General features: G+C 42.6%; 1 protein-coding gene across 2 annotated transcripts in view; it reads right to left on the reverse strand.

Moving 5' to 3' along the window:
* The window catches only part of ENOSF1 (enolase superfamily member 1), a 238364-nt gene that overhangs the window by 53536 nt on the left and 161232 nt on the right, over positions 1 to 23596 (reverse strand). Inside the window, exons 9-12 of one of the 2 annotated variants that reach the window (XM_078687452.1) lie at positions 22822 to 22856; positions 18142 to 18229; positions 12053 to 12187; positions 582 to 623 (exon numbers count right to left, since the gene is read on the reverse strand). In XM_078687452.1, coding sequence (XP_078543578.1) covers positions 582 to 623; positions 12053 to 12187; positions 18142 to 18229; positions 22822 to 22856 — 300 coding nt within the window. The remainder of the gene's footprint in view (positions 1 to 581; positions 624 to 12052; positions 12188 to 18141; positions 18230 to 22821; positions 22857 to 23596) is intronic. The other variant, XM_078687453.1, reaches the window with a different exon arrangement.

Here is a 23596-nt window from a genome sequence, read left to right on the forward strand (position 1 = left end):
TATGCCCAATTATAATTAGGTCCCCTATTTACTCAGGCTTCTTGCGTGTTAAATGTTGTGGTGTGATGTTTGTGGGTTATGTTCTAAAATAGCACATGAAACTGTCTAGCCTTGTCTCCACCAGTAACAGTTCAGACGCCAAAGCTCACCTCTAGATTCATCTGTATTAGCCCTACATCTATAAGTGTTTTTATTTACTTTCTGGATGATGTTACATGTGTGCCAAACACAGATTAAAGCCTTGTACCCTGTTCTCAATAGGTACACAGAAGCAGAGCCATAAAGTTAGGATTTTGTTGACAAGTTTGCCAAACAAGCCACTTGGTACCAAGTAAATCCCATTTGACAAACTCACTTTTCTAGCTCAACTGTGTCTCTTTAATGCTTGAAGTATCTAGAGTGGGTTAGCCTTACATTGGTGTAATATAGTATCTGGACTTGACATGTTACACAATCAGAGTCTGACTTGCGCTACTGGGCCTCAGCAAAAAATAGTAGTATGAAGAATGTGGCATTTTCTTAAACAAATGGCACAAGCAGATGCAGCAGTTACAAACATCTAACAAATAATAAAAACCTACTTGTTCTCCTGTTGCAACTCCGATTCCCAATGGCGCCAAAGCCTGCAAAAAAGCAAATCAAATTATTAGAACTGGGATACCGTCATTAAAAAAGAATAAATAAAGAATATAGTGTATAATAATGTACAGAAATAACGTGCAACCTTTGATGGAAATAATGCGTTTAAAATGTATAAAAAGTAGTGAGCAATCATGTTTATTCGTATTAGGCCTCAAATGGCTAAAACAACATTGCTTCACAAGATGACGTAATTAGAAAGCTTCAAGTGCATAAAATGTTTATTTTCTGACAATTCCATTAACATGTTTTTAAAAATAACAATAGTCGCATAAATGTTTTATATTTCCATAGAATGTTTTTACTTACACAAAGATCACTGTCAAATTGGTGTTTCAACTTCTATATAGACCATTGTTAAGAAGCTTGATATTAGAAGGTTAGAGATGTAGTCTTAACATGGGAAAATAGACCGGAATTGTAGAATGAGCCACATGATACAGCTAGGTTGCAAATCTACCACTGCTGTCCGTGGACTATTGTATGCCTGTGAGATGATCACTGAAAATGACACTTAGTGAAATTGTGCAAAGCAAACTAAGCCTTAATTTCTTATGTATTTCCATAGCCAGGCCCAGACTAGACCTCTTCCTCTTTCTCTCTTTTATCAATTTTTAAAATAAATAAATGCTTTCAGGAAATGCTGAACCATGCACAAATGTATTTGAAAGATGACCAACATGTATTTGCTTAAACTTGTCATTGTTGTAGAATGTGCTGACTTTAACAAATGTATTTCTCTTTTTCCAAGCTACATGTTCTCATTGTATTTATATAGTTTTCTAGCTGCCACATACTCATCCAATGCTGGATAGCCAATGGTATATTAAAATAATATTGCTTACGTCAAGACGTGAATTCCATTATTTAACCAGGACGTTGAAAATAAAATGTTTCTGTCTTTAGAATAAGTTCATAGTTACGCAGTGGAACACTGAATAGCAAAATAGTTTATACACTGCTGAAGTTCTCATGGGAACCCAAGACAAATGATTAATACATGTGTTTTTTGTGTTTTATATTATTGCATGTTTACAAGTTAAGCTAGCACAATTCCTGAGTACTTTCATCAATTTCTTTGAGGGCTCTCTTACTGGAGATAATGAGGGATGTGCTGTATGCTAATGCTGACAGCTTTTCTTACTTGCCACTCCGGCAAAGATTTATTTTCATTCTTTTCTTATTTCTTCATGGGTGTAGTTACATCAGCAACTGTTGTTTGCATGCAGAGGATGGCTGAGTCTTCCTGAACTACTCTTTATGGGGAGTTTGACTTCTTAAAAGCTCCATTGATCTCACACTTGACAGGAACTCTTCATGGATTCTGCCTAAAAGTCTGGACCTGATTTATGTGAATAGGGACTAAATTAATTTACTGGAACACGCTTGTCATTATTTTTTACTCTAACCATTGTTTTTTTTATATTTCTGTAAAAGGATCTATCGGACTTGCTAATTGAATCTACTAATCTCATGACGAGAAATAAAGGTTTCTGAACAGGTCCTAAACTCTTATTATTGACTAAACTAAATAACTGTAATGATATGCCTACTAAGACAGTTTCAATTTTTGCTTCATTCTAAAATGGTGGCAAAGAAGAACATAACGTGGAGTTGGAGTCTATTTTTGTAAGTCATGGGTTGAACTGATTAAAATGAACTGATTTTGGCGCTATCGCCACTTTCCAGAGACACTTTTCCACTTCCATTTTAACTTTTCCCAGACCCAGACCGTATGCTGCTTGCATTGAGACTCTACTGACTTTCTTGAACCACTCTTTATGGGAAGTTCTGCTTTGATATATTTCTGGTTCATTTTAGCTGACTTTAATGGAAAAGCTTCATACTTTTCTCTCACTCTCTCAAACTAAAATTCTTAGAACAGGGATTCTTTCCCTTAAGGAATGCACTTCAATGCATTTATTATAATTTGATTAACCAATATTGATTTTATATTTCTGTCATATATTGATGTTTGAGATTAATACAAATGTAACTTGTGATTTGCAATAAAGATGAACTACAAAAAATTGTATTTAATAAAACCCTTTAACTCATACCCAACTCACATTATTTGACTGAAAATAGATTAGTGATTGTGATAATGATTTATGTGATGTTCAGTTCTCCTCTTCTCTAAAACAATGGCAAAGATTAATTGCAAGAGAGAAACGAGTGGCGGGACGAGCATTTAGCCCCTGTGCTGGTAAACCTTTACTTTTAATCCCTCTCTTTTTTCACTAAAGCAGAACATTATACACAGATTAGGCCATGAGGTCATGACAGGATTTGTCTTCAAATGCACTGATGCAGAATTTCAATTGGATATTTTAGAGGTTTCAGGCTTGGAGGATAACATTTTCCAGTGGAGGCAGCATAAAGATGGAACTGCCTTCTGTTAGATGGAAAGTGGGAGGAGAACCACTTGAACTTTAAATGTCAACTAAAGGTGTTGCTGTTTATGTAATCTTGTACATTCTGGGCCCATTTCATAAAGTCTTTGCTATGAGTAGGCACTGCATCCTACTGTCTTAAAAGTGAATTACTCTTGATTAACCAGGCCTGATTCACAAAATATTTTCTGTGATTTGGTGTGTTATAATCCAGATTTAGGAATAACTTAATATGTTGATTTTATTGAGCACTTCAAACAGCTCACCTGTGCTTTCTAGGTGCTGATAATAACCGATGTTACTTTTTGCTCAATGTATGGTCCTCAATTTACCGACCTCTTGAAGGTTTGAAGGTTGAGTTAGCCTTACCAGTTTGAATTTTGACATGTTGATCACTGCTTTGCTCAAAGGGAGAATGTTTAACTAATAAATCATGAATTTCACAGGATAACACATGACTGGTCATAGAAAAAAACAGATTTTGTTAATCACAAAAGCATGAGTAAGCATGTCTTAATCCTGGAAAAAAGTAAGTCACACCTGAAGACGAATGAAGACACAATTACAGAAAATGCTTTGGGAATCAGGCCTAGATATTCACTCGGGTATAATTCGTATATAAGACAAGAGTAACACAACTGCTCAGAGAAAGTTGTATACTCTGGTTTACTGTTTTATTGTGTGAGTTACCTTAGGCCTTATTTAGACTTGGGTGGTGGCACTACGGCCTAGACTTCAACCCTGCCACCACACTGCCATTCACCTATCCTGGCCACCAGGGGCAATTGCTCTCAATTATAGGGGCATCTAGGATGTGACCGGAAAATAGTGGCTTCCACCTGCTCTATGCTGGCAGGCCCCACAGACATCCTTCTGCCAGTCCGACCAATGTAGAAACACAGTGGCGAATACCATCACCAGATCCTTGCATGGGAGGAGACTGGTGATCAAATTACAGCAGTGGAGGAAGGACCTTCACCATCTGATATTCACTATCCTCCACTCTACCACAGGATTCTAATTGCTGTTGGTTGGCAGGTGGTGGTACCTTGGCAAATGCTTCACTCCTTCAAGTTGTAAACAGAGGAATTATTGGTGGAGAAAGAAAGCTATGAAACTTAAAATAAAACACAAGACATGTCACAAGAAAGCATAGTGATGGTGATCGTAGTGTGGGGTGGGTAAAAGGAACTGTTGCAAACAAGATGATGAACGCTGAACAAGACATTGGACCAAAAGAAACTTTCCTAGAGAAGGTGCAATAGTGACAAAATAAACCCAGAGGTATCCTGGTATCTGCACACAAAGATGATGGAATCTGCAGTGGATTGGGCACATAAGAGGTGTCTGGCGCAGAAACAGCTGCCATGCGCCGGCGCAGGCCCCCTTGCACCATGGTGCAAGGATGCCTGCGCCATGGGGAGATTGCTTTTGTGAAAGAAGGGTACTCTTCCTGCACAAAAGCAATCACTGCAGGCATATTCCTCTTTCAATGCATGCTGTAGAATGCAGCACGCATTGAAAGAGGAAAAAACGAGGTGAAATTAAAACATTTCTCCTCGTTTCGCTTGGCTACGCCACCCCTATGGTGGCGTAGCAAACGGACTCATTTCCAGGTTTACGAATTCTTGTAAATCCGGAAATGCATCATTAGACATGGGTGTTGCATGGGAACACCTATAGCAACACCCATGTCCCGCCCCTAACACGCAAAGTGCTGCGTGAACAGGGGCAATATTTACAAACACAGGCTAAGTCACGCAGGGTGACTTTACCTGTGCTTGTAAATATCCCTTAGCAGGCTGCGACACGTAACGTGATGCACCGGCGGCGCATGGGGCTTGTAAATCTGCCCACAGTGTTTTTTTCCCATTTCTCTATTGTGTGCCTATACTTATGCCAGCAGCTTCTAATGCGGTCTACACACCACATCATCCCAAACCCATCTTCTAAACTTGTGTCATCACCGAGGTCAGCCACAAGAGAGGCGCTGGCGTCAAGAAACGAGTGAGTATTCTAAGCTCTGGTATGTTTGCAAGAAACAACTTTTCACTCCACTGTCAACCCTGACAGAATAATTTCATTTCCTTTCATATTATGGCACTGGCCAGTTTGTGTTACATTTAAGACCAGAAAGTACAGAGGGACATTTGTTCACTTCATGGTGAGTGGATACATAAGAAATAAAAACAAAAATGGACAACGAGGCCCTCACTTTCCTTCCTTATGGCATTTTTCATTATTTAATACGATCACAACCAGTTTGCAGTCAACATTCTAATTTCCCTTTTATATTTTTTGCAAGCCATTCCTTGTTTATTTATGTGTTTTTGTAGAGAGAACAACAGGCCAAGTATGACCAGTGCAGTAATGAAATCTTTATCAACATTTGCAAGTAACACTTTGCGAACAGAAGTATATTTAAAAGGGCAAACAGCAATTACAACGCTGCCTAAACCACACATGCCATTACAATGCAAGTATTACAACGCATGCGTCTTTACCAAGCATGCCTTTACTATGGCATGCCATTACCATGGAAAATGAAAGTATAAAGGTAAGTAGGTATAGTTACTTTCTGTTTTGCTAATAACTTTGGCGCCATTTTACAAATCCTCACAAAATTTGCAAACTAGTTTACCACTTACTTCAGCTGCTCGGTTGAAAGTTTCAGGGTGATCCAACAAGTGGAGGCCGGGAAAAAAGGGGGGGGGGGGTCCAAAATGCATTTTCCCCAATCAATTTCACATAGTGTTTGTGAACATGACTACAGCATGAACCGCTGGACAGAATTAGACCAAGTTTGGCAGAAAGCTAGCTCTTGATCCAAAAAGCATGCTTTTTGTGATTAGGTGTATATCAGTTCAGTAGTTTTAGAGATATTAACTAAAAACCAAATTTGTATATCTAGGGATGCAGACCATCCGTGGATCCACCTGCAGGGAATCTGCAGCTTCACGCGCCAACGCACGGTTCTGATTGGCTGGTTGCACCTTCACACAAAAGTTGCGCCCGTCATTTTATATCTTGGGAAACAGTCCCCATGGCTGAAAAGTTGCTTTTATTCAATTGATCAGTTCAGATGACAGCTATCTTGACCCCTTGTGTATGTTATAAATGAGGTGAAAGCATGTGTAATGGGCAGTAAAATGCGAGAAATTGGTTTTATTTTGGCCAAATGCGAGATCTGCAGACCTGTCACAGGGCACAGCGCAGCCCCGTGTAAATCTTCGATGGATCCGGGGTGTTCACATTAGTGAAAAAATATATAAATATACTCACACACCCACTCGGACACCTACAGCCACTCTCACACCCACTGTGACTTCCAGACACTCATACACCCAGACAGGTGCTCTAACATCCTCTGTGACATCCCTACAGACACTCAACCACAACTTCTACAGTTGGTGTAGAAGTTAGCATGCTGCACTCAGAAAGTGATGTGAACTTTTTAGCTAGAGCTAACAGGGAATGTTTCAAAATTGGTCGCCATGGTAACAGAGTTAGCAGCATGGGGGAAAGGAACAAAAGACTAGATAGTGAAAGCAAAGATTGTTAATAGAAATAACATTAAAAAAAACCTTAGAAATTCGCTAAAAAAAGGTTACATGGATGTTATAGTTAGTAAAAAACAATACAAAAATTTAGAAATTCACTGAAAAAAACCAAAGGTTTCAGGGATGTACAGTTAGGAAATAGAATTAAGAAAAAAACTTGGAAATTCAAAGAAAAAAACAAAGGTTACAGGGACTTTGTAGTTAGGCTCAGATCTCACATGAAGAAAACCACGGAAATTCAGCAGTTATAGTTACCTGAGCTAGCTATAACTTATGCCCCAGCATTGCACTGTTGATGACCTCACATATTGCATAACTCATGACATGGTCAGTGATATCACTGATGAAATCTCAAATAACTTCAATGATTACATCACTGATGATAGCATACACAGAAGCTCTCATATACCCACTCACACCCCCATACAACCTCTCATATACCCACTCACACACCGACAAAACCACTCACATACCCATTTACTGACCCATACAACTACTCAAACACATACTCACTCATCTATAGAGCCCCTCATACAACCACTCAGTCACTCATAAAGCCACTTACACACTGATACAGACAGTCAGCCAGCCACTCACACACCCATGCAACCACTCGCACACCCACTCACTCACTCACTTACATTTAAGACCAGAAAGTACAGAGGGACATTTGTTCACTTCATGGTGAGTGGATACATAAGAAATAAAAACAAAAATGGACAACGAGGCCCTCACTTTCCTTCCTTATGGCATTTTTCATTATTTAATACGATCACAACCAGTTTGCAGTCAACATTCTAATTTCCCTTTTATATTTTTTGCAAGCCATTCCTTGTTTATTTATGTGTTTTTGTAGAGAGAACAACAGGCCAAGTATGACCAGTGCAGTAATGAAATCTTTATCAACATTTGCAAGTAACACTTTGCGAACAGAAGTATATTTAAAAGGGCAAACCGCAATTACAACGCTGCCTAAACCACACATGCCATTACAATGCAAGTATTACAACGCATGCGTCTTTACCAAGCATGCCTTTACTATGGCATGCCATTACCATGGAAAATGAAAGTATAAAGGTAAGTAGGTATAGTTACTTTCTGTTTTGCTAATAACTTTGGCGCCATTTTACAAATCCTCACAAAATTTGCAAACTAGTTTACCACTTACTTCAGCTGCTCGGTTGAAAGTTTCAGGGTGATCCAACAAGTGGAGGCTGGGAAAAAAGGGGGGGGGGTCCAAAATGCATTTTCCCCAATCAATTTCACATAGTGTTTGTGAACATGACTACAGAATGAACCGCTGGACAGAATTAGACCAAGTTTGGCAGAAAGCTAGCTCTTGATCCAAAAAGCATGCTTTTTGTGATTAGGTGTATATCAGTTCAGTAGTTTTAGAGATATTAACTAAAAACCAAATTTGTATATCTAGGGATGCAGACCATCCGTGGATCCACCTGCAGGGAATCCGCAGCTTCACGCGCCAACGCACGGTTCTGATTGGCTGGTTGCACCTTCACACAAAAGTTGCGCCCGTCATTTTATATCTTGGGAAACAGTCCCCATGGCTGAAAAGTTGCTTGTATTCAATTGATCAGTTCAGATGACAGCTATCTTGACCCCTTGTGTATGTTATAAATGAGGTGAAATCATGTGTAATGGGCAGTAAAATGCGAGAAATTGGTTTTATTTTGGCCAAATGCGAGATCTGCAGACCTGTCACAGGGCACAGCGCGGCCCCGTGTAAATCTTCGATGGATCCGGGGTGTTCACATTAGTGAAACAAATATATAAATATACTCACACACCCACTCGGACACCTACAGCCACTCTCACACCCACTGTGACTTCCAGACACTCATACACCCAGACAGGTGCTCTAACATCCTCTGTGACATCCCTACAGACACTCAACCACAACTTCTACAGTTGGTGTAGAAGTTAGCATGTTGCACTCAGAAAGTGATGTGAACTTTTTAGCTAGAGCTAACAGGGAATGTTTCAAAATTGGTCACCATGGTAACAGAGTTAGCAGCATGGGGGAAAGGAACAAAAGACTAGATAGTGAAAGCAAAGATTGTTAATAGAAATAACATTAAAAAAAACCTTAGAAATTCGCTAAAAAAAGGTTACATGGATGTTATAGTTAGTAAAAAACAATACAAAAATTTAGAAATTCACTGAAAAAAACCAAAGGTTTCAGGGATGTACAGTTAGGAAATAGAATTAAGAAAAAAACTTGGAAATTCAAAGAAAAAAACAAAGGTTACAGGGACTTTGTAGTTAGGCTCAGATCTCACATGAAGAAAACCACGGAAATTCAGCAGTTATAGTTACCTGAGCTAGCTATAACTTATGCCCCAGCATTGCACTGTTGATGACCTCACATATTGCATAACTCATGACATGGTCAGTGATATCACTGATGAAATCTCAAATAACTTCAATGATTACATCACTGATGATAGCATACACAGAAGCTCTCATATACCCACTCACACCCCCATACAACCTCTCATATACCCACTCACACACCGACAAAACCACTCACATACCCATTTACTGACCCATACAACTACTCAAACACATACTCACTCATCTATAGAGCCCCTCATACAACCACTCAGTCACTCATAAAGCCACTTACACACTGATACAGACAGTCAGCCAGCCACTCACACACCCATGCAACCACTCGCACACCCACTCACTCACTCACTCATACGGCCAATCACACAGCCACTTACTCACTAGTACAGCCACTGACACAGCCACTTACTCTCCCATATAGCTTCTCACAAAACCACTCACTCACCCATACAGTTACTCAAACAGTCACTCACCCACCCATACAGGAACTCAACAGCCACTCACTCACCGATACAACCATGCACACAGCCTCTCACTCACCCACACAGCTACTCATACAACCACTTATTCACCCACATAGTCACTCACACATCCGTACACTCACACATCCGTACACTCACTAAGACACATACACGGATACAGACAGTCACTCAGCTACTCACGTAATATATGTCAGAAATACTATCATTCATTAGTAGTACACAGCGTATGCTAATTTAACTTTTGGAATACATTAATATATATCTTTAACACAAGCTTTTCGTAAACACTCACAAGATGATGTCATCAGTGATGTCCTTTGTGATGTCATCAGTGATATCGCTGACCATGTCATAAATTATGTAATATGTGAGGTCATAAGCAGTGCACTGCAGGGGCATAAGTAATAGTTATCTTCGGTAACTATAACTGCGGAATTTCCATGGTTTTGTACGAGTGAAATCTGAGCCTCATTAGAACGCCCCTGTAACCTTTGGTTTTTTTCAGTGAATTTCTAAGGTATTTTAATTCTATTTCCTAACTATAACATTCCTGTAACCTTTGGTTTTTTCAGTGAACGTCTGCTTTCTGCTTGATTCTGAGCTTTATTCTGCCTCTTTCTGCTTGTATCTCACATTTATTTTACTTCTATCTGCTCATTGCTAACCTTTATTTTGCCTGTTTCTGCTCATTTCTCACCTTTATTTTACCTGTTTCTGCTCGTGTCTGACCTCTTTCTGCTCATTTCTGACCTTTATTCTGCCTCTTGCTGCTCGATTCTTATCTCTATTTTGCCTCTTTGAGTCCTTTATTTTCCCTCTTTCTGCTCGTGCCTGACCTTCATTCTGCCTCTTCCTGCTTGTTTCTGACTTCTATTTTGCCTCTTCTGCTTCTCTCTCACCTTTATTCTGCCTCTTTCAGCTCGTTTTTACCTTTATTTTGACTCTTTCTGCTCGTTGCTGACCTTTATTTTGCCTCTTTCTACTTGTTTCTGACCGTCATTCTGCCTCTTGCTGCTCTTTTGGGACCTCTGTTTTCAGTGGCAGCTGGCAGGGAACAGGGGTGGTGGGGGGAACAAAATAGAAAAAAAAAGCCACTCACCTTCTGACAACTGCCGTCCCTCCTCAGCTTTGATTCCTGACGAGTCCCGGTCCTGGAAGCAGGTAGCACACAGGCTCCCCTAAGCCAATCACAAAGCTGCAATTCAGAGTTGTGAGTGGTCTGAACACAGTGGTTTGGTGCTCAGACAGGGACTAGGAGCCTGTGCATGTTCTCCACCAGGCTGTGCATTACAGCCTGGTGGGTAACATGCAAGGTGCGGATGACTGTTCGGGTGGCACAAGACGACTAGCTAAACTGTCATGCACAGTTAGAATGTGCCCACCACCCCTCCCTCTGTGACCGCAGCCCCTTCCCGCCCTAACCCAGCCCCGTAGATATGGAAAATAAAAAGATAATAACAATGTTATTATAATTTTATTTTACCTTTTTCCTGCTCTGACAGCAGTGGGGCGACACTCTTCTGCCCCAGCGGAGGAGCCGCCCTTGTCTATTTTGCCTATTTTTGTTCGTTTCTGACCTTTGCTTTGCCTCTTTCTGCTTGATTCTCACCTTGATCTTTCCTCTTTCTGCTCCTTGCAGACCTTTATTCTGTCTCTTTCTGCTCGTCTCTGTCCTTTATTTTGTCTCCTTCTGCTCTTTTTTCCGGGACCACGGGGGAGCCTCAAGGCCCCCGGAGTCACAGCTGGCTACCCACCTCCTGCGGGAGCCGGCATTGCTGCTGCATGGAGGGAGGTACTGGAAAGGCAACTCCCTCCGTGAAGGAGCAATCGTTTCATCTCTTTCCCTGCCTGCATTTCTGCAGGCAGGGAAAGACATGAAACTTTCGCTTCAAGCCGGAGGGAGCCCTCTGACAGCTCCCAATTGCTGGAAATTGAGTGTTTGCTGTAACTCCAAGCCAAAGCAAACAGCTATGCAACCGGGGATGGGCACAATCAATTTTCAGTACACATCTGTGTAACAATTTGTCAGGTTTTGGAGGACTTTCGCTCTGTGTACCTTATTTCAGCTATTTTGTTGGCAGTAGGAAAACACAGTTGAACGCTGGATTTTTTCAGGGATGTGTACACAAATAGTGCCAATAGGTGTATAATTAGTAAAGAAATGGACAGTTTTCAATACTTTTTTTTTACTTCTCCTAGAATTAGAGACTCCTTAAAATCCTCTTTTGTTTAACAACGGAGATCATTTTACAATAAATTCGAAAAGTAGGGTACAAATATAGCACCCCTAGATAGAGAATAGAAAAGTGCAGACAAAGTTCTAATGTGTTTATCAAAAATCTTGGTAAAATAAAACTAAATGCATACTAAACCAACACATTCAGAAACACACAGTGGCTTCCAGTTAGTGTATCTTCATGAATAAAACGACCAGAATTTTAAATGAGATTATCAATAGACTGGATTCAGATTTCGAATATGGTGTTCCAAGTAAAGAGTTACAGGTATGGTGTTACAATTAAAATAAATGAATAGCTTTAGTACAGCACTCTGTTCCCATGACGTTATTTCCAAAATACTATTTGTGTTCTAGACAACTAAAGCACTTTACCCGGGAGATTGTTGCATGACCAAGGATGTCATCTGGTGACGTGGGCTCCTCTATCCACAGCGGTTGAAAGGCAACGAGTTTGGTGACCCACTCGATGGCTTCCTGGACGTCCCATCGCTGGTTTGCATCCAGCATCTAAGAAAACAGCAGGATGTCATTCTACTGTGAAGTAATTGCCAGACACAGCAAAGATCACTATGTGTGTCTCAAACCAAATATGCGTTTGCATTAAATGTTCAAAACAGCTATATGGTCCAGTGAACTTTTCTGAAGTTCTGATAATGTAGCACAATTGCATTATTAGAGTGAGGGCCTCTGTGCTTGATTACTTGCATTTCTTTGAATGCCATCACATTTAGGGCCCTATATATGAGCAGGTTTAAATCAAGAGTGATGCAAACCTTAAGTCAGATTTATGAAACTATGCAAGACCGCTTTGCATGTCCCTGAGTGGCTCCATAAATCCGAAGCAAGGCAACGCAGTGCAAATCACTGAATTGCCTTACTCATCCCTGGGAAGGCATTCCATAGGCGTTGCATGGGTATTCCTATGCAACTCTAATGATTTCAATTCCTTTCCAGATTTACAGGAACTGGTAAACCTGGAAATGCGCCAAAAAGATACGCCTTCCCAGGAGAGGCATTCTGTAGAACACAGAGAAAGAAGAAAAGGCCTCTCAGGATTGTTTTTGTGCAGGAAGGTGTCCCGTCTGGCACAAAATCAATCCTGCATGCAATGCAGACAACCTTGAAAAGGGTGCCTGCATTGGTATCAGGCCGTCAAAAGGGCGCCAGCGTGGAGGAAAAGGCAAGAATGCGCCGTTTTGCCTTAAATATGGCACATTTCTACCCCTTCTCTGTCACTGCATGACTTTAGCATAAATAGGCCCCTTAGAACTCAGCCTGTCTCTTCACACTGTTGATTTCCTATCTGGAGCAGCATCATGGTATACGATGGTAATCTCTCCCTCGACCCTTAACCGTCCTCACAGTGAAGCCATTGTCTATTCCTGTTTGCCTAATCAGTAGTTAGCGATATATGGAATTATACTATAAAAGGAAAATACTCCTACTGGCACCCACCTGCCCCTCCTAATACGGATTTATAGTCTATGTCAACTACGCTCGGGCCTACAGAAGGGCAATCCTTCATTCATTAGGGCAATCAACAGCCAGGATAGGTGTGAACATTAGGTTAGAAAAGAGCATTTTCAAGTACACAAAACTATTACAAATGGACCATTTCCATTTCAGAAAGACATAAAGACATCAAATTGGGTGAGTGAGGGAGATTGTTTGCTTATTCTTTAAACTATATGACACTTTGGGGACTCGGCTCCCAAGTCTTATGGGGAACATAAGCTAAACTTGGGTGGAGGTGGACAAAAGTCAAATATGAGCATGAATTACAGATCCTTAAAATATGGAATTTAGTGCAGTGGAAATCCACAATAATGCATATTTTTAATGTACTAAATTTATGAGCGGAATGATAATCATTCCCCGCGAAGGTACAGGGGTGTTGTTAACTGGTCATAACAATGTGGGTATTAACAAACCTTACAGCTAATCATCACACCTTTTCAATTCACCTAATGTTAGTGCCAACAAAGGCTGGCATTAGTGGGTTTTCAAGGCACTGGGGGCTGTCTGGGAGATTAAGCGAGCGATTGCTCGGAGTCACATGGTGCCGAGCATGGCTGTCGCTGGGGATCGAACCATGAGCTTGCGCTCCGAAGTCAGCTGCTCTGGCCGCTGTGCCACACCTCTCACTAGTATGCCATGCTGCTTTAGGCGGAGTTATTCAACTTGAACTGAAGGTCACTGCTCTTCAACAAAAGATGCCACCCTGTGGATGCTTACAGAGCCCCTTTCTTAGCGTCTTCAGAATTAGTTACCTGCAAAGTTGCACTTCCTGCCTCTGCATGGGATATTGGATTGCACTGAGGAAACACATATAGTGTACAGGAGATATCAGTATTCATAAAATAGACCTCCTATTCCACTCTGCTTGCCCTCTGGTGCAAGGACTTGCCTCACGACTAGCAGTTCTGTCTTCTCCATCCTCCATTCTATGTGACAGTTCTTTAATACACTAGTAGTCCAGGATACTAGAACGCTTCTACAGGACCATCGGGTATCTCCATCCCACACTCAAAACGGACACTGACCTCTAACAGTGGTTAGTCCACAAAGAAAACCTTCAAAATGACCACCAAGAGTTTCTTGCTGCAGATTTTTACAGCATCATAAAAACAGACACAATAAAAACATGTCTTGTTCTTTAAGATGCATCCCACAAACTGTCAAGAAACATTTCTGTAAATTATAAAAATCTCAAAAAGCACACATTCTTGGAGGTCAACAAAATGGATGCAGCTTGCAACTTTACTTCCATAGAAAGCTCACAGTCAACATCTATGCCAACAGCACAGTGGTGATCTCAGCAAAGGAGAGAAACCTTGGAGGATTAGTTAATGACATCTCATTGTGGATGTCCGGCAATGCCTTAAGGCTGAATGGTTCTAAAACGGAGGTGCTCATCCTGGGGAACAATCCTGAGCTTTGCGGAGCCAACCACTGGCCTGTATCTCTGGGACATTTATCCACCCCGGTTCCTAAGGTTAAGAACCTGGGATATTCCACCGATAACAAGCTTTCTCTCGCTGCTCAGGTCTCAGGAGTCACCTGGCATGCTTTGCTGTCCTCAAGTGGTTAAAGAAAATGTTCTGGCTAATCCCACCTGCTGCTCAGAGGACTGTCCTGCAGGCCTTGGTGATCTCCAGACTTGATTACGGTAATGTATTGTATCTGGGTGCGGACAAGACCTCTGTACGCCGTCTCTAGCTCATTCAGAATACAGCTGCCCACCTTCTCTTTAGGTTGCACCGCCATGCCTCTGCCTCCCCTCTGCTCTCTCAACTCCACTGGTTCAGGGTTGGCAAGCTTATTGAATTTAAGGCTCTCTGCTACAAATTTAGAGCTTAGTATGGCCTGGCCCCCCGCATACATACTCAATCTTGTCAAGCTCTATCGACCTTCTCGCAATCTACGATCTGCTAATCTGTCCCTTTTCTCAGTCCCTAGAGTACAGCTTGCCTGTATGGGTGTCCGTTCATTTTCCTTCCTGGGCCCTAAATTGTGGAACTCTCTTCAGCTAGAACTCAGGAATTGTCAATCCCTCTTTGCCTTCCATAAAACGCTCAAGACTTTTCTTTTTAACCAAGCCTAATGCCAACTGAGCTTGTATTTTGCACGCTCCGCTGTCAGCGCCGGGAAACCCTGTTGGTCAGCTGCGCGCTTTATAAATCTTTGAATAAATAAAATAAATCTTCCCCAACCTCTTCGCAAAAACAAGCTGTCAAGGCCAAATGAACCTACACCTTCGCCAATGCATATCACATGCTGGAAACCAAGACTACAGAGCAGATATCACATCAAGATCACAGATATTACTCAATTAAGATACCATATAGTGGAACAGAAATCTCATCCTACCACAGTACGACAACCTCAACCTAAGGCTGGGACACCAGTCCTTCCGCAAAGAAAAGATTAACCCTGTGGTTGTCTAAGAATTTGCCCCCAAACGAAACCCCTTATGGTCTCATGCTCAAAGAGAGGGTCGCAATAGCACAAATCTGTTCCACAGAACTTACTTGGAGGGCAATACATCACATGTTAGTAGTATTGTTTGTCTTCCTCACAACATGCTGCGTGATTAGTAATAAATGCTCCTTCATCACAGCTGTCATATAACTCAAGGTAACTACTTACTTAATTAACAGAAATCCTTGACCTACCTTTACACCTGTAGGTCACATTAAAGAAAATTATTTTAATACATGATTCAAACTAATGGGTCACCCAACCTAACTCCAAACCAGCTTCCAACCTCATTGAAAACCAAGGTGATTTAGGTTTGAAGCTATTTATTAGTGAAGCTACACACTCTGCAGGCTGAGCCCTGGGCTTGCTGTTCATGTTCAATATAGAAACTACACGCCATGTAATACAATTACTCATATGGACGATCACTCTTTTATTGCTTGCGCTCAAACATTTTCTATTGTTATTTACCATCGTGATACGACAGATCCCAATACCACTCTGAGTAAATGTTACAATGGCAATTGTAAAGAAGGTTTTAAGGCCTAGTATACATTTGTCAACAGTGAACCACAAAAGACACCAAACTGAGTGATTTTCCTTACTGAACATTAGTAACAGCAGTAGTGGCACCCTCAGCAAGAGGCCCAATCTCACATTGTATTAACCCCAAACTGGGATTAAACCCCCAATTGAGTTCCCATCCTCCTATAAACCTCGACCTCCCTCGCCAAATTCAGGAGTGGCATCAAGACCAGGGGGTTCGAGTATCCCCTCCCCACGCAACGCCTGGATACCCCTCGGGGTGATTAGCGCGCTCTACAAATACTGATTGATGGATTGATTAAAATAGTTCAGTGCTGTTCTGGTGAACCTAAAATTAAAATATCACACTTTGTAAGGCCTATTGGCCAAGTCGCTAGCCAAAGGGGTAAAAACAGAGGCAAGGATATAATGGCGCTAGTAAGAAACCACACTATGTAGCATAAGGAAAATTGGATGAAGAGAAGCAAGCAAGCAACTCTAGTTCCCCCTGATCTCTCTGCAGCTAACAAGAGATTTATGCCAGATTATTTTGACAAGAACCCTGCAATGGCGGGGCTACTTTAGCACTTCACTGGAAGGGTGGGATTATGTCTGAAAATGGATGTGTTGCTCTCTCCATTAGAAAAGCCAACAAATGAAAGTAAGCATCGGAAAAGAAGAATTTTCAATATAATGAATGCTTTTCGGTGTCTTGCAAAAGGTCTTCTGTTTCACTGCTTCTGTTCAACATCCACATACTTCTGGCACACCTGATCAGAAGCTTTTCCAACTGTATGTGGATGATACCCGAATCTACATCCAACTGGACAATAACTCAGTGAAGATAAACATTGCAGAATGCTTTGCCCACACTTTGCATTGGATGAAAGACAATGTCCTTTATGTGAATGGAACTAAAGCAGAGATGTTAATAGTAAGAGCACCTGACTGTAATAGCCCTGCTTTTAAAAGACCTAAAAACCGGGATCCACATCTCAAACAATAAAACATTTAGGACTAATCTTTCACACAGACCTTTCATTTATTCCACAAGTTTACCCTGTAGTTAGTGGTGTTAACTTCGTCTGTCCAACTCAGTAAGATCCTGCTACTAAGGTGAACCAATCATTGAATGGAACCGACAAAGAACCTTGGTAATAGGTCACTAGACTGCTGTGATGTGGTCTTTAAATGTCTCTCAAAACAGCTATTGACGAATAGCACAACCTGTGAAATCACGCATGCAACCCCTCCCTCAACCTCTGGGAACGCAATCAGGATATACTGGACCTAAAGACCTACATTGGCTCCCAGGTTTTAAATTCAAAATCATTTACACTATACACGAGGCAAAAATGCGACCCCGAAGAGACAGTTGTGGTATTCTCTTCCGTGCCTGCTGAATTGGTAATCACAGCTGTGCCCTGTCAAGCACAGCTGTGTCACTATGATGTCATATGCTGTGGGAAGAGGTATCTTGAATTGCCACAACAGTATACAGGTATTTCAGGAGAATGGAGAGAAACATTAAAGGCAAAAACTAAGAGCAGATGTTGCGTTACAGTAAGATAGGTAAACAGAAGAGATGAAATGTGAATGAAACTGCGACAAAAGACTGACAATGTAGAGCACAGAAACATCACAAAAGAAAAACTATCAAAATAATAGCAACAACTTCGCAATCTAAATGCCAACAAAGGATGAAAGAAGGAAGCCACAGGTCTATGGTTTGGGTACAAGGAGAAGATAGGTGCTAAAAGTTATAGAAATGCTGTGAAAACCTAGGCAGGCCGACCGGTGGAAAAAGCCTGATAGACAGAAAACAATGGAGACAAAAATACATTTGTGAGCAAGCCAGAGAAGACAGAGCAAGAAAAATATGGTTGAGAACCAATGGTAAAGAGACAAGCTTCCTCTACCCACCGACTTCTGTTTTCACAAAACACAATAATCACCATGAGATTGTTGGGTCCAATGAGTTCTCGTATCAGTTTGCACCTGCGAATGTCATCAGGGAGATCTGCGCCAACTTTCACTTTAAACCTACAATACAAAAATGCATGAATACCTGCACGTTAGCTATAACACAGCATCACATATCTGATATGATACATATTCAGGGGCAGATTTACAAGCCCCTTGCGACACTTGCAGCGCCGTTGCGACACTTTTGTGCCCTTACCAGATAAGGTCTGGATCTTCCTGGAATCTACATCATAGTCATACAATGGTTAACGGTGCATCATAAGGGTTCAATGGGTAGCAAGGTCTGCCTTCCACGTCGGAAGAGTGTGGGGAGCTCTCTGGCAAATAAGAGGTGGTGCTGTAGGAGGTGGCAGTGACAGAGGTGGAGGAGGGGTGGACAAGGGGGAAGATAAGGAAGGAATTGAGGGGTCGATGCCCATGCCTTTGCATCTTTTATGCTTGGGAGCATGGGAGGAAATCCAAAGCAAGCTCTTTGGTGTCCTCTTTCAAGGCAAAGCCTCCGTAGGACTAAGCACAGGCAGCTTTGTAGAGATTTTACTTGCTTGAGGGTGTATGATTAGTCTTTTCTGCCTCATATCCAGCACCTCCTGGAGCGTGTAAAGGATGGGTTGCTCCGAGTCTTTCGAGTCTGCCACTGAAGATGTCTCCGGCACTGACCAAGTCTTCAGACCCAGAGGGAGTCTCAATGCAGCAGTTGTTTTTGGCACCAATGGTGGCTTCGAGGGAGATTTCTGTGCTGGAACCAAAATGGTCTTTGGCCTTGAGGTCTCTGAGGTATCTTCAGGCTCGACGACCATAAGTGGTTGAGGGCAATGGGCTTAGAAGTTGTGAGGTCTTTGGCCAGTGCCAACCAGAGCCTGAGGGTGGTGGAGGTCTGGTAGGCTGTTCCTTAGTTGGAGGGCTCAATGCCTGACCCCCTCAGGGGTGGTGCTATGCCACAACCCTTGAAGGGTGTGGTGTGTTTTTCATTGCCAACCATACTCACGGTACTTGCCAAGGTCTTTATCCTGGGACTGAAGCGTATGGAAACAAGGGATGCCGCCTGAACTTTTTCCTCTGGACCGGATTCAAAGAAACAGGTTTCTTTGGGGCTAGGCGTTACCTTGGGACTGGGATGCCAGAAGGGCTGGCTTCTTCACACTCCTCAAAATCGGGCAAGGAAATCTCCCTGAAGACGCATGCGGTGTTATTAGAGACTAGTCGCTGCATCCTCTGTTGTGCTTACCTTCTCTCATTGCTACTGCAGTGGAAGGTAAGGCAGGATCACACACTGTAATGTTATGGTCGAAGGAGAGGCAGAGGTAACACAACTGTTGGTGTTCGGTCCATGGTTCTTTGTACTGGGGACATTTCTGAAAGGGTGTCCGCTGGCTCACCATGTGTTTATTCTCCGCTAAGAAGTCATTGAAGACAAGGAGCAGGTGTCCCTGATGAAGCCCTGAGGCTGTGGCAGTTAGGAGTCAACCATAGGTCTAGTTCCGAGAGGTGTTGTTAAGCTACATGGATGACGGAGAGTTTATTCCTCAAGTATCAAAGTCAAAATAATCCGATGGGCCCGAACAAGAGGTTGACGACCCCCTCAAACTCATAGCCCCAGCAGTACATGTCCAAATCTGATGGCAGAAGAAAACAATTGAACATGGAGTCAGGGGTGTCCCTGAACCTATTTGGGTCTTTTCCAAATCATGCCATAAGAGAATGCACTAACTGTGAAACATTTCCTTTGTGGTGCAGTAAGTGTACCTACTGGTACTCTGTAAGTCCCTGTGCTCGAATCAGTAATAAGACTATGGTGCAGGCCCTGTGCCGCTACTACAGCGTGGGAGCAGCAACAAGTTCTACTCAAAGAATTATGCACACTGACTAAAGTATTGGTAATGCACATATTCCTTATGAATGTTAAGATTTACAGGAAGATGTATGTCAAACTATATATTTATTTCAACTCAATTATAAAGTTGTTCCTCATAACATAGGATATGTATATTTAAGGTATTACTATAGCACAAATGTAGCCAAAAGGTAGCAGAGTGCTGTACAGGGTCAAAGACAAGCAGAAGGTCAACGAGTGATATGAAAAGTAGCTGGTTTGTGGGTTGTTAATACAAAGTGATACTGGGTTCTTTAAGATGATGCATCTTCCTTGGCGGTCCCGACATGCCTGAGCGGACAGGTGCAGGGTTGGGGATGGCCCAATACGGAACCAGACAAAATTGCCCTTTATGCGGACGATGTCCTCATCTATTTACCGGACCCCGCACGGTCAGACCATCACTGCCTTCAGATCCTCCATTCCTTTGAACGGGCCTCTGGCCTCCTGCTCAGCCCCGACAAATCGGTCCTGGTCCCTCTCCACATGTCTAGAGAATGTTTCGATTGGCAGTCCAACATATCGCTCCCCCACCAATCGTTCAAATATCTGGGGATATTGCTGACATTACTCCCTGAACTCAGCTGGGCTTTTAATGTTACTCCCCTAGTGAAGAGGGCTAAGGCAGACCTCCAGAAGTGGCACACATTGCCCCTGAACCCCATGGGGAGAGTCGCACTCTTTAAAATGATGATTCTCCCCAGGTTCCTTTGCATGCTTCAAAACAGCTCCCTCAACTTCCCGAGGGCCTGGTTTCGGGACCTTCATAGCATGGCCTCTAGGTTCCTCTGGGGGACAGGGAGGGCCCGACTGGCTTTGAGCGTCTGCATGATCCCTTCCTTCGATGAGGGCCTGCTATCTCTGCATGACTGGTTTAATGGAGGCTGGTCCGATCCGTAATACAGGCTGGAGCTAAGTGAGCTGGGATCGACCAGAGTTCAGTCGATGCTATATTGGGAGCCTATTCTGTCCTGATTGCCAGAAGTGCCGTGTTCCGTGCTGCTGACCTGGCGAGCAGCGTTGCGACACACTAAGTGGACACACACATTGACCCAGTGCATGCCCCTGTGGGAGGGCACTTGGCTCAGGGAGATCAATGGGCTGCAGGGTTTCCGGTCCTGGGACCTTATAGGTATTTCTTAACTGGGAGATGTATGGGTGGGCGACCACATGCACTCCTTCCAAGACCTTCAAACTAGACACTCCCTGCACCAGTCACAGTTTTACAGATACCTACAGCTGCGCCATGCTCTTCACGCGCACCTCACGACAGCTACATTGCTTCCTGACCATAGCCCTCCTGAGGCACAGATTATGCTGGGGGACCTGGGGAAGGGGAGCATCTCTCGCATCTAGCAGACACTCATCAACAACACCCCTACATCTTTAGATCGACTACGGGTTCAATGGGAGGACTGGGTGGGCACCCTGGAAGAAGAGGACTGGCGTGACGCCCTTGTGGCCCCCAGGACAGTCACCGCCTCTGCAACACTGTGCATGGGACAGCTATACTATTTACATGCTGCCTACCAGACCCCTGCAGAAACTTCATCGCGCAGGCCTTCGCCCGACCCCTGCCTGTGCTAGGTGCGGCCACGAACCAGCGGACTTTTTCCATATGGTATGGTCCTGTCCACGCTTGGTGCGGTTCTGGGGGGACATTGAGGAGGAACTCACTGAAGTACTGGGGTGGGAAATCCCACACGATCCAAAACACATGATTCTAGGAATCACAGACGGACTGGACGGGTCTAGAAATGAGAAATTGTTTTATACTACAGCAATGGTGGTGGCTAGAAGGGATATAGCGGCCTCTTGGAAATGCCCTGACCCCCCCAACCTTGGGAGGTGGCAGACTGGGGTCGACTGGTGCGCCACGCAGGAAAAGACCATGAATGAGGAGCGTGGCTGTCCCAAGAAGTACCAAAGGGTCTGAGGGAAGTGGTTGGGAGGAATGGTTTAGTCTCACCGGGAATGTTCAACTGTATATCGTTTTGAATTTGTCCAACCCTGTTAAATGGGTCACTCAGAACATTGCCTATATTTTTACGTTATCATGGTGTCCTAATGATTGGCTGGTGCTTTTTGTTAAATCAATAAAAAATGTGTTTATCAAAAAAAAGATGATGCATCTTTAACACTTTTCTAAGTTGGAGTAGAGTTGGGGCAGTCATGATGAATATGAGGATACTGTTCCTGGTCCTGGATGCATAGATGGAAAAGGCCTGCTGTCTTTTTTTCTCTTTTTTACAGAACCACCAGAGGAGGTGAGCTTGTCTGCAAGATAAGCTTAAATGCTGGTCATGATGGCTTTGCAAAAGATGCAGCTGGTTTTGAAAATGGTGCTAGCTGGCAAGGTGAGCTAATGGAGTTCTCTTAGGATGAGGGATATATGATCACATTTCTTCAGGCCCTGGATGAGATGTGCTCCAGCGTATATTATGTCTTTAAGGGGTGCCAGTGGGGAGTGTAGGAGGCCATGGATGTGTGTGTTACCTCTATCCAGATGTGAGAGTATAAGGGCTTGAACAACAGTTCTAACATCGTTTTTAGGAAAAGAACTGTTTCACTTTCCTTAGATGCTGTCTTGGTTGAGTTAAGCTTCATGTAGATGCTGGACATCCAGGTCTGAATGATATGGAGGCAGTGTTTCCTTCTCTTCTTTAATAGACCCGGAGCAACCTACCTACGTTTGGAAGAACTTTCAAAAATTCACAAATTAACAGAATAAGACGGAATAATACTTAAACCACTGCATACAAAAAATGACCACCCTTACCTTGTCCAGCCTTCTTTCAATGCCTTAGTGCATAGCTGTAGAGAAAGTATATACAAGCAGATGAAAAACATAACCTAATAAATCTCAACCTTAAAACGTTTACATTTCAATATTGTCAGCTACACCTGAATTACATTACATCAACATCATTCAAAAACATACTGAAAACATTTTCGTAAGCATCTGCTATTTTATTTTTACTTGTTTTTATTTGTAAGTGGTATCTCAAGCAGGAGATAGGTGTTGTTTCCTCCTCCAATTTAGAGAAAGACATACTATTAACTTCAGCTACATCTATTTGGGGCAGCCAAATGATCTTGTGAGATGCTAGATATTCATGATTTGAGTGGTGATGGACACAAACCCTGTGGAACTATCATTGAAATTGGCAAGCTGACACAAAATGCATCGTGCGTGGGGTCACTGGAGTGAAAAGGCATATTTATGGGCACCCTGGCAGCCATGGCACAGAACTATATTGTTGAACTGCATTCCAATGGTCAAGGTTGTCCAGAGATCATGGAGGCACTGATTAAGACTGGTGCTTGTACTCTGTGGCGCTAAGGGGTACACGCCATGAGGCATAAGCACCAATGGCTACTGAGGATGCTGCCCCTGGTGGGCATTAGAGATTCTTGCTGCAAACCCTTTATTTTGTGGCCATTGATGGCTGTGAAGCTCTAGCACTCAGTCAGAAGGCCCACAGCCGTGGTATTACTTCTACACATGGGCAATTTGGTGACCATAAAATATATTGATGACACTGTCTTAATAA

The sequence above is a fragment of the Lissotriton helveticus genome, chromosome 4_1 (genome assembly GCF_964261635.1).
Source record: "Lissotriton helveticus chromosome 4_1, aLisHel1.1, whole genome shotgun sequence".
NCBI lineage: Eukaryota > Metazoa > Chordata > Amphibia > Caudata > Salamandridae > Lissotriton > Lissotriton helveticus.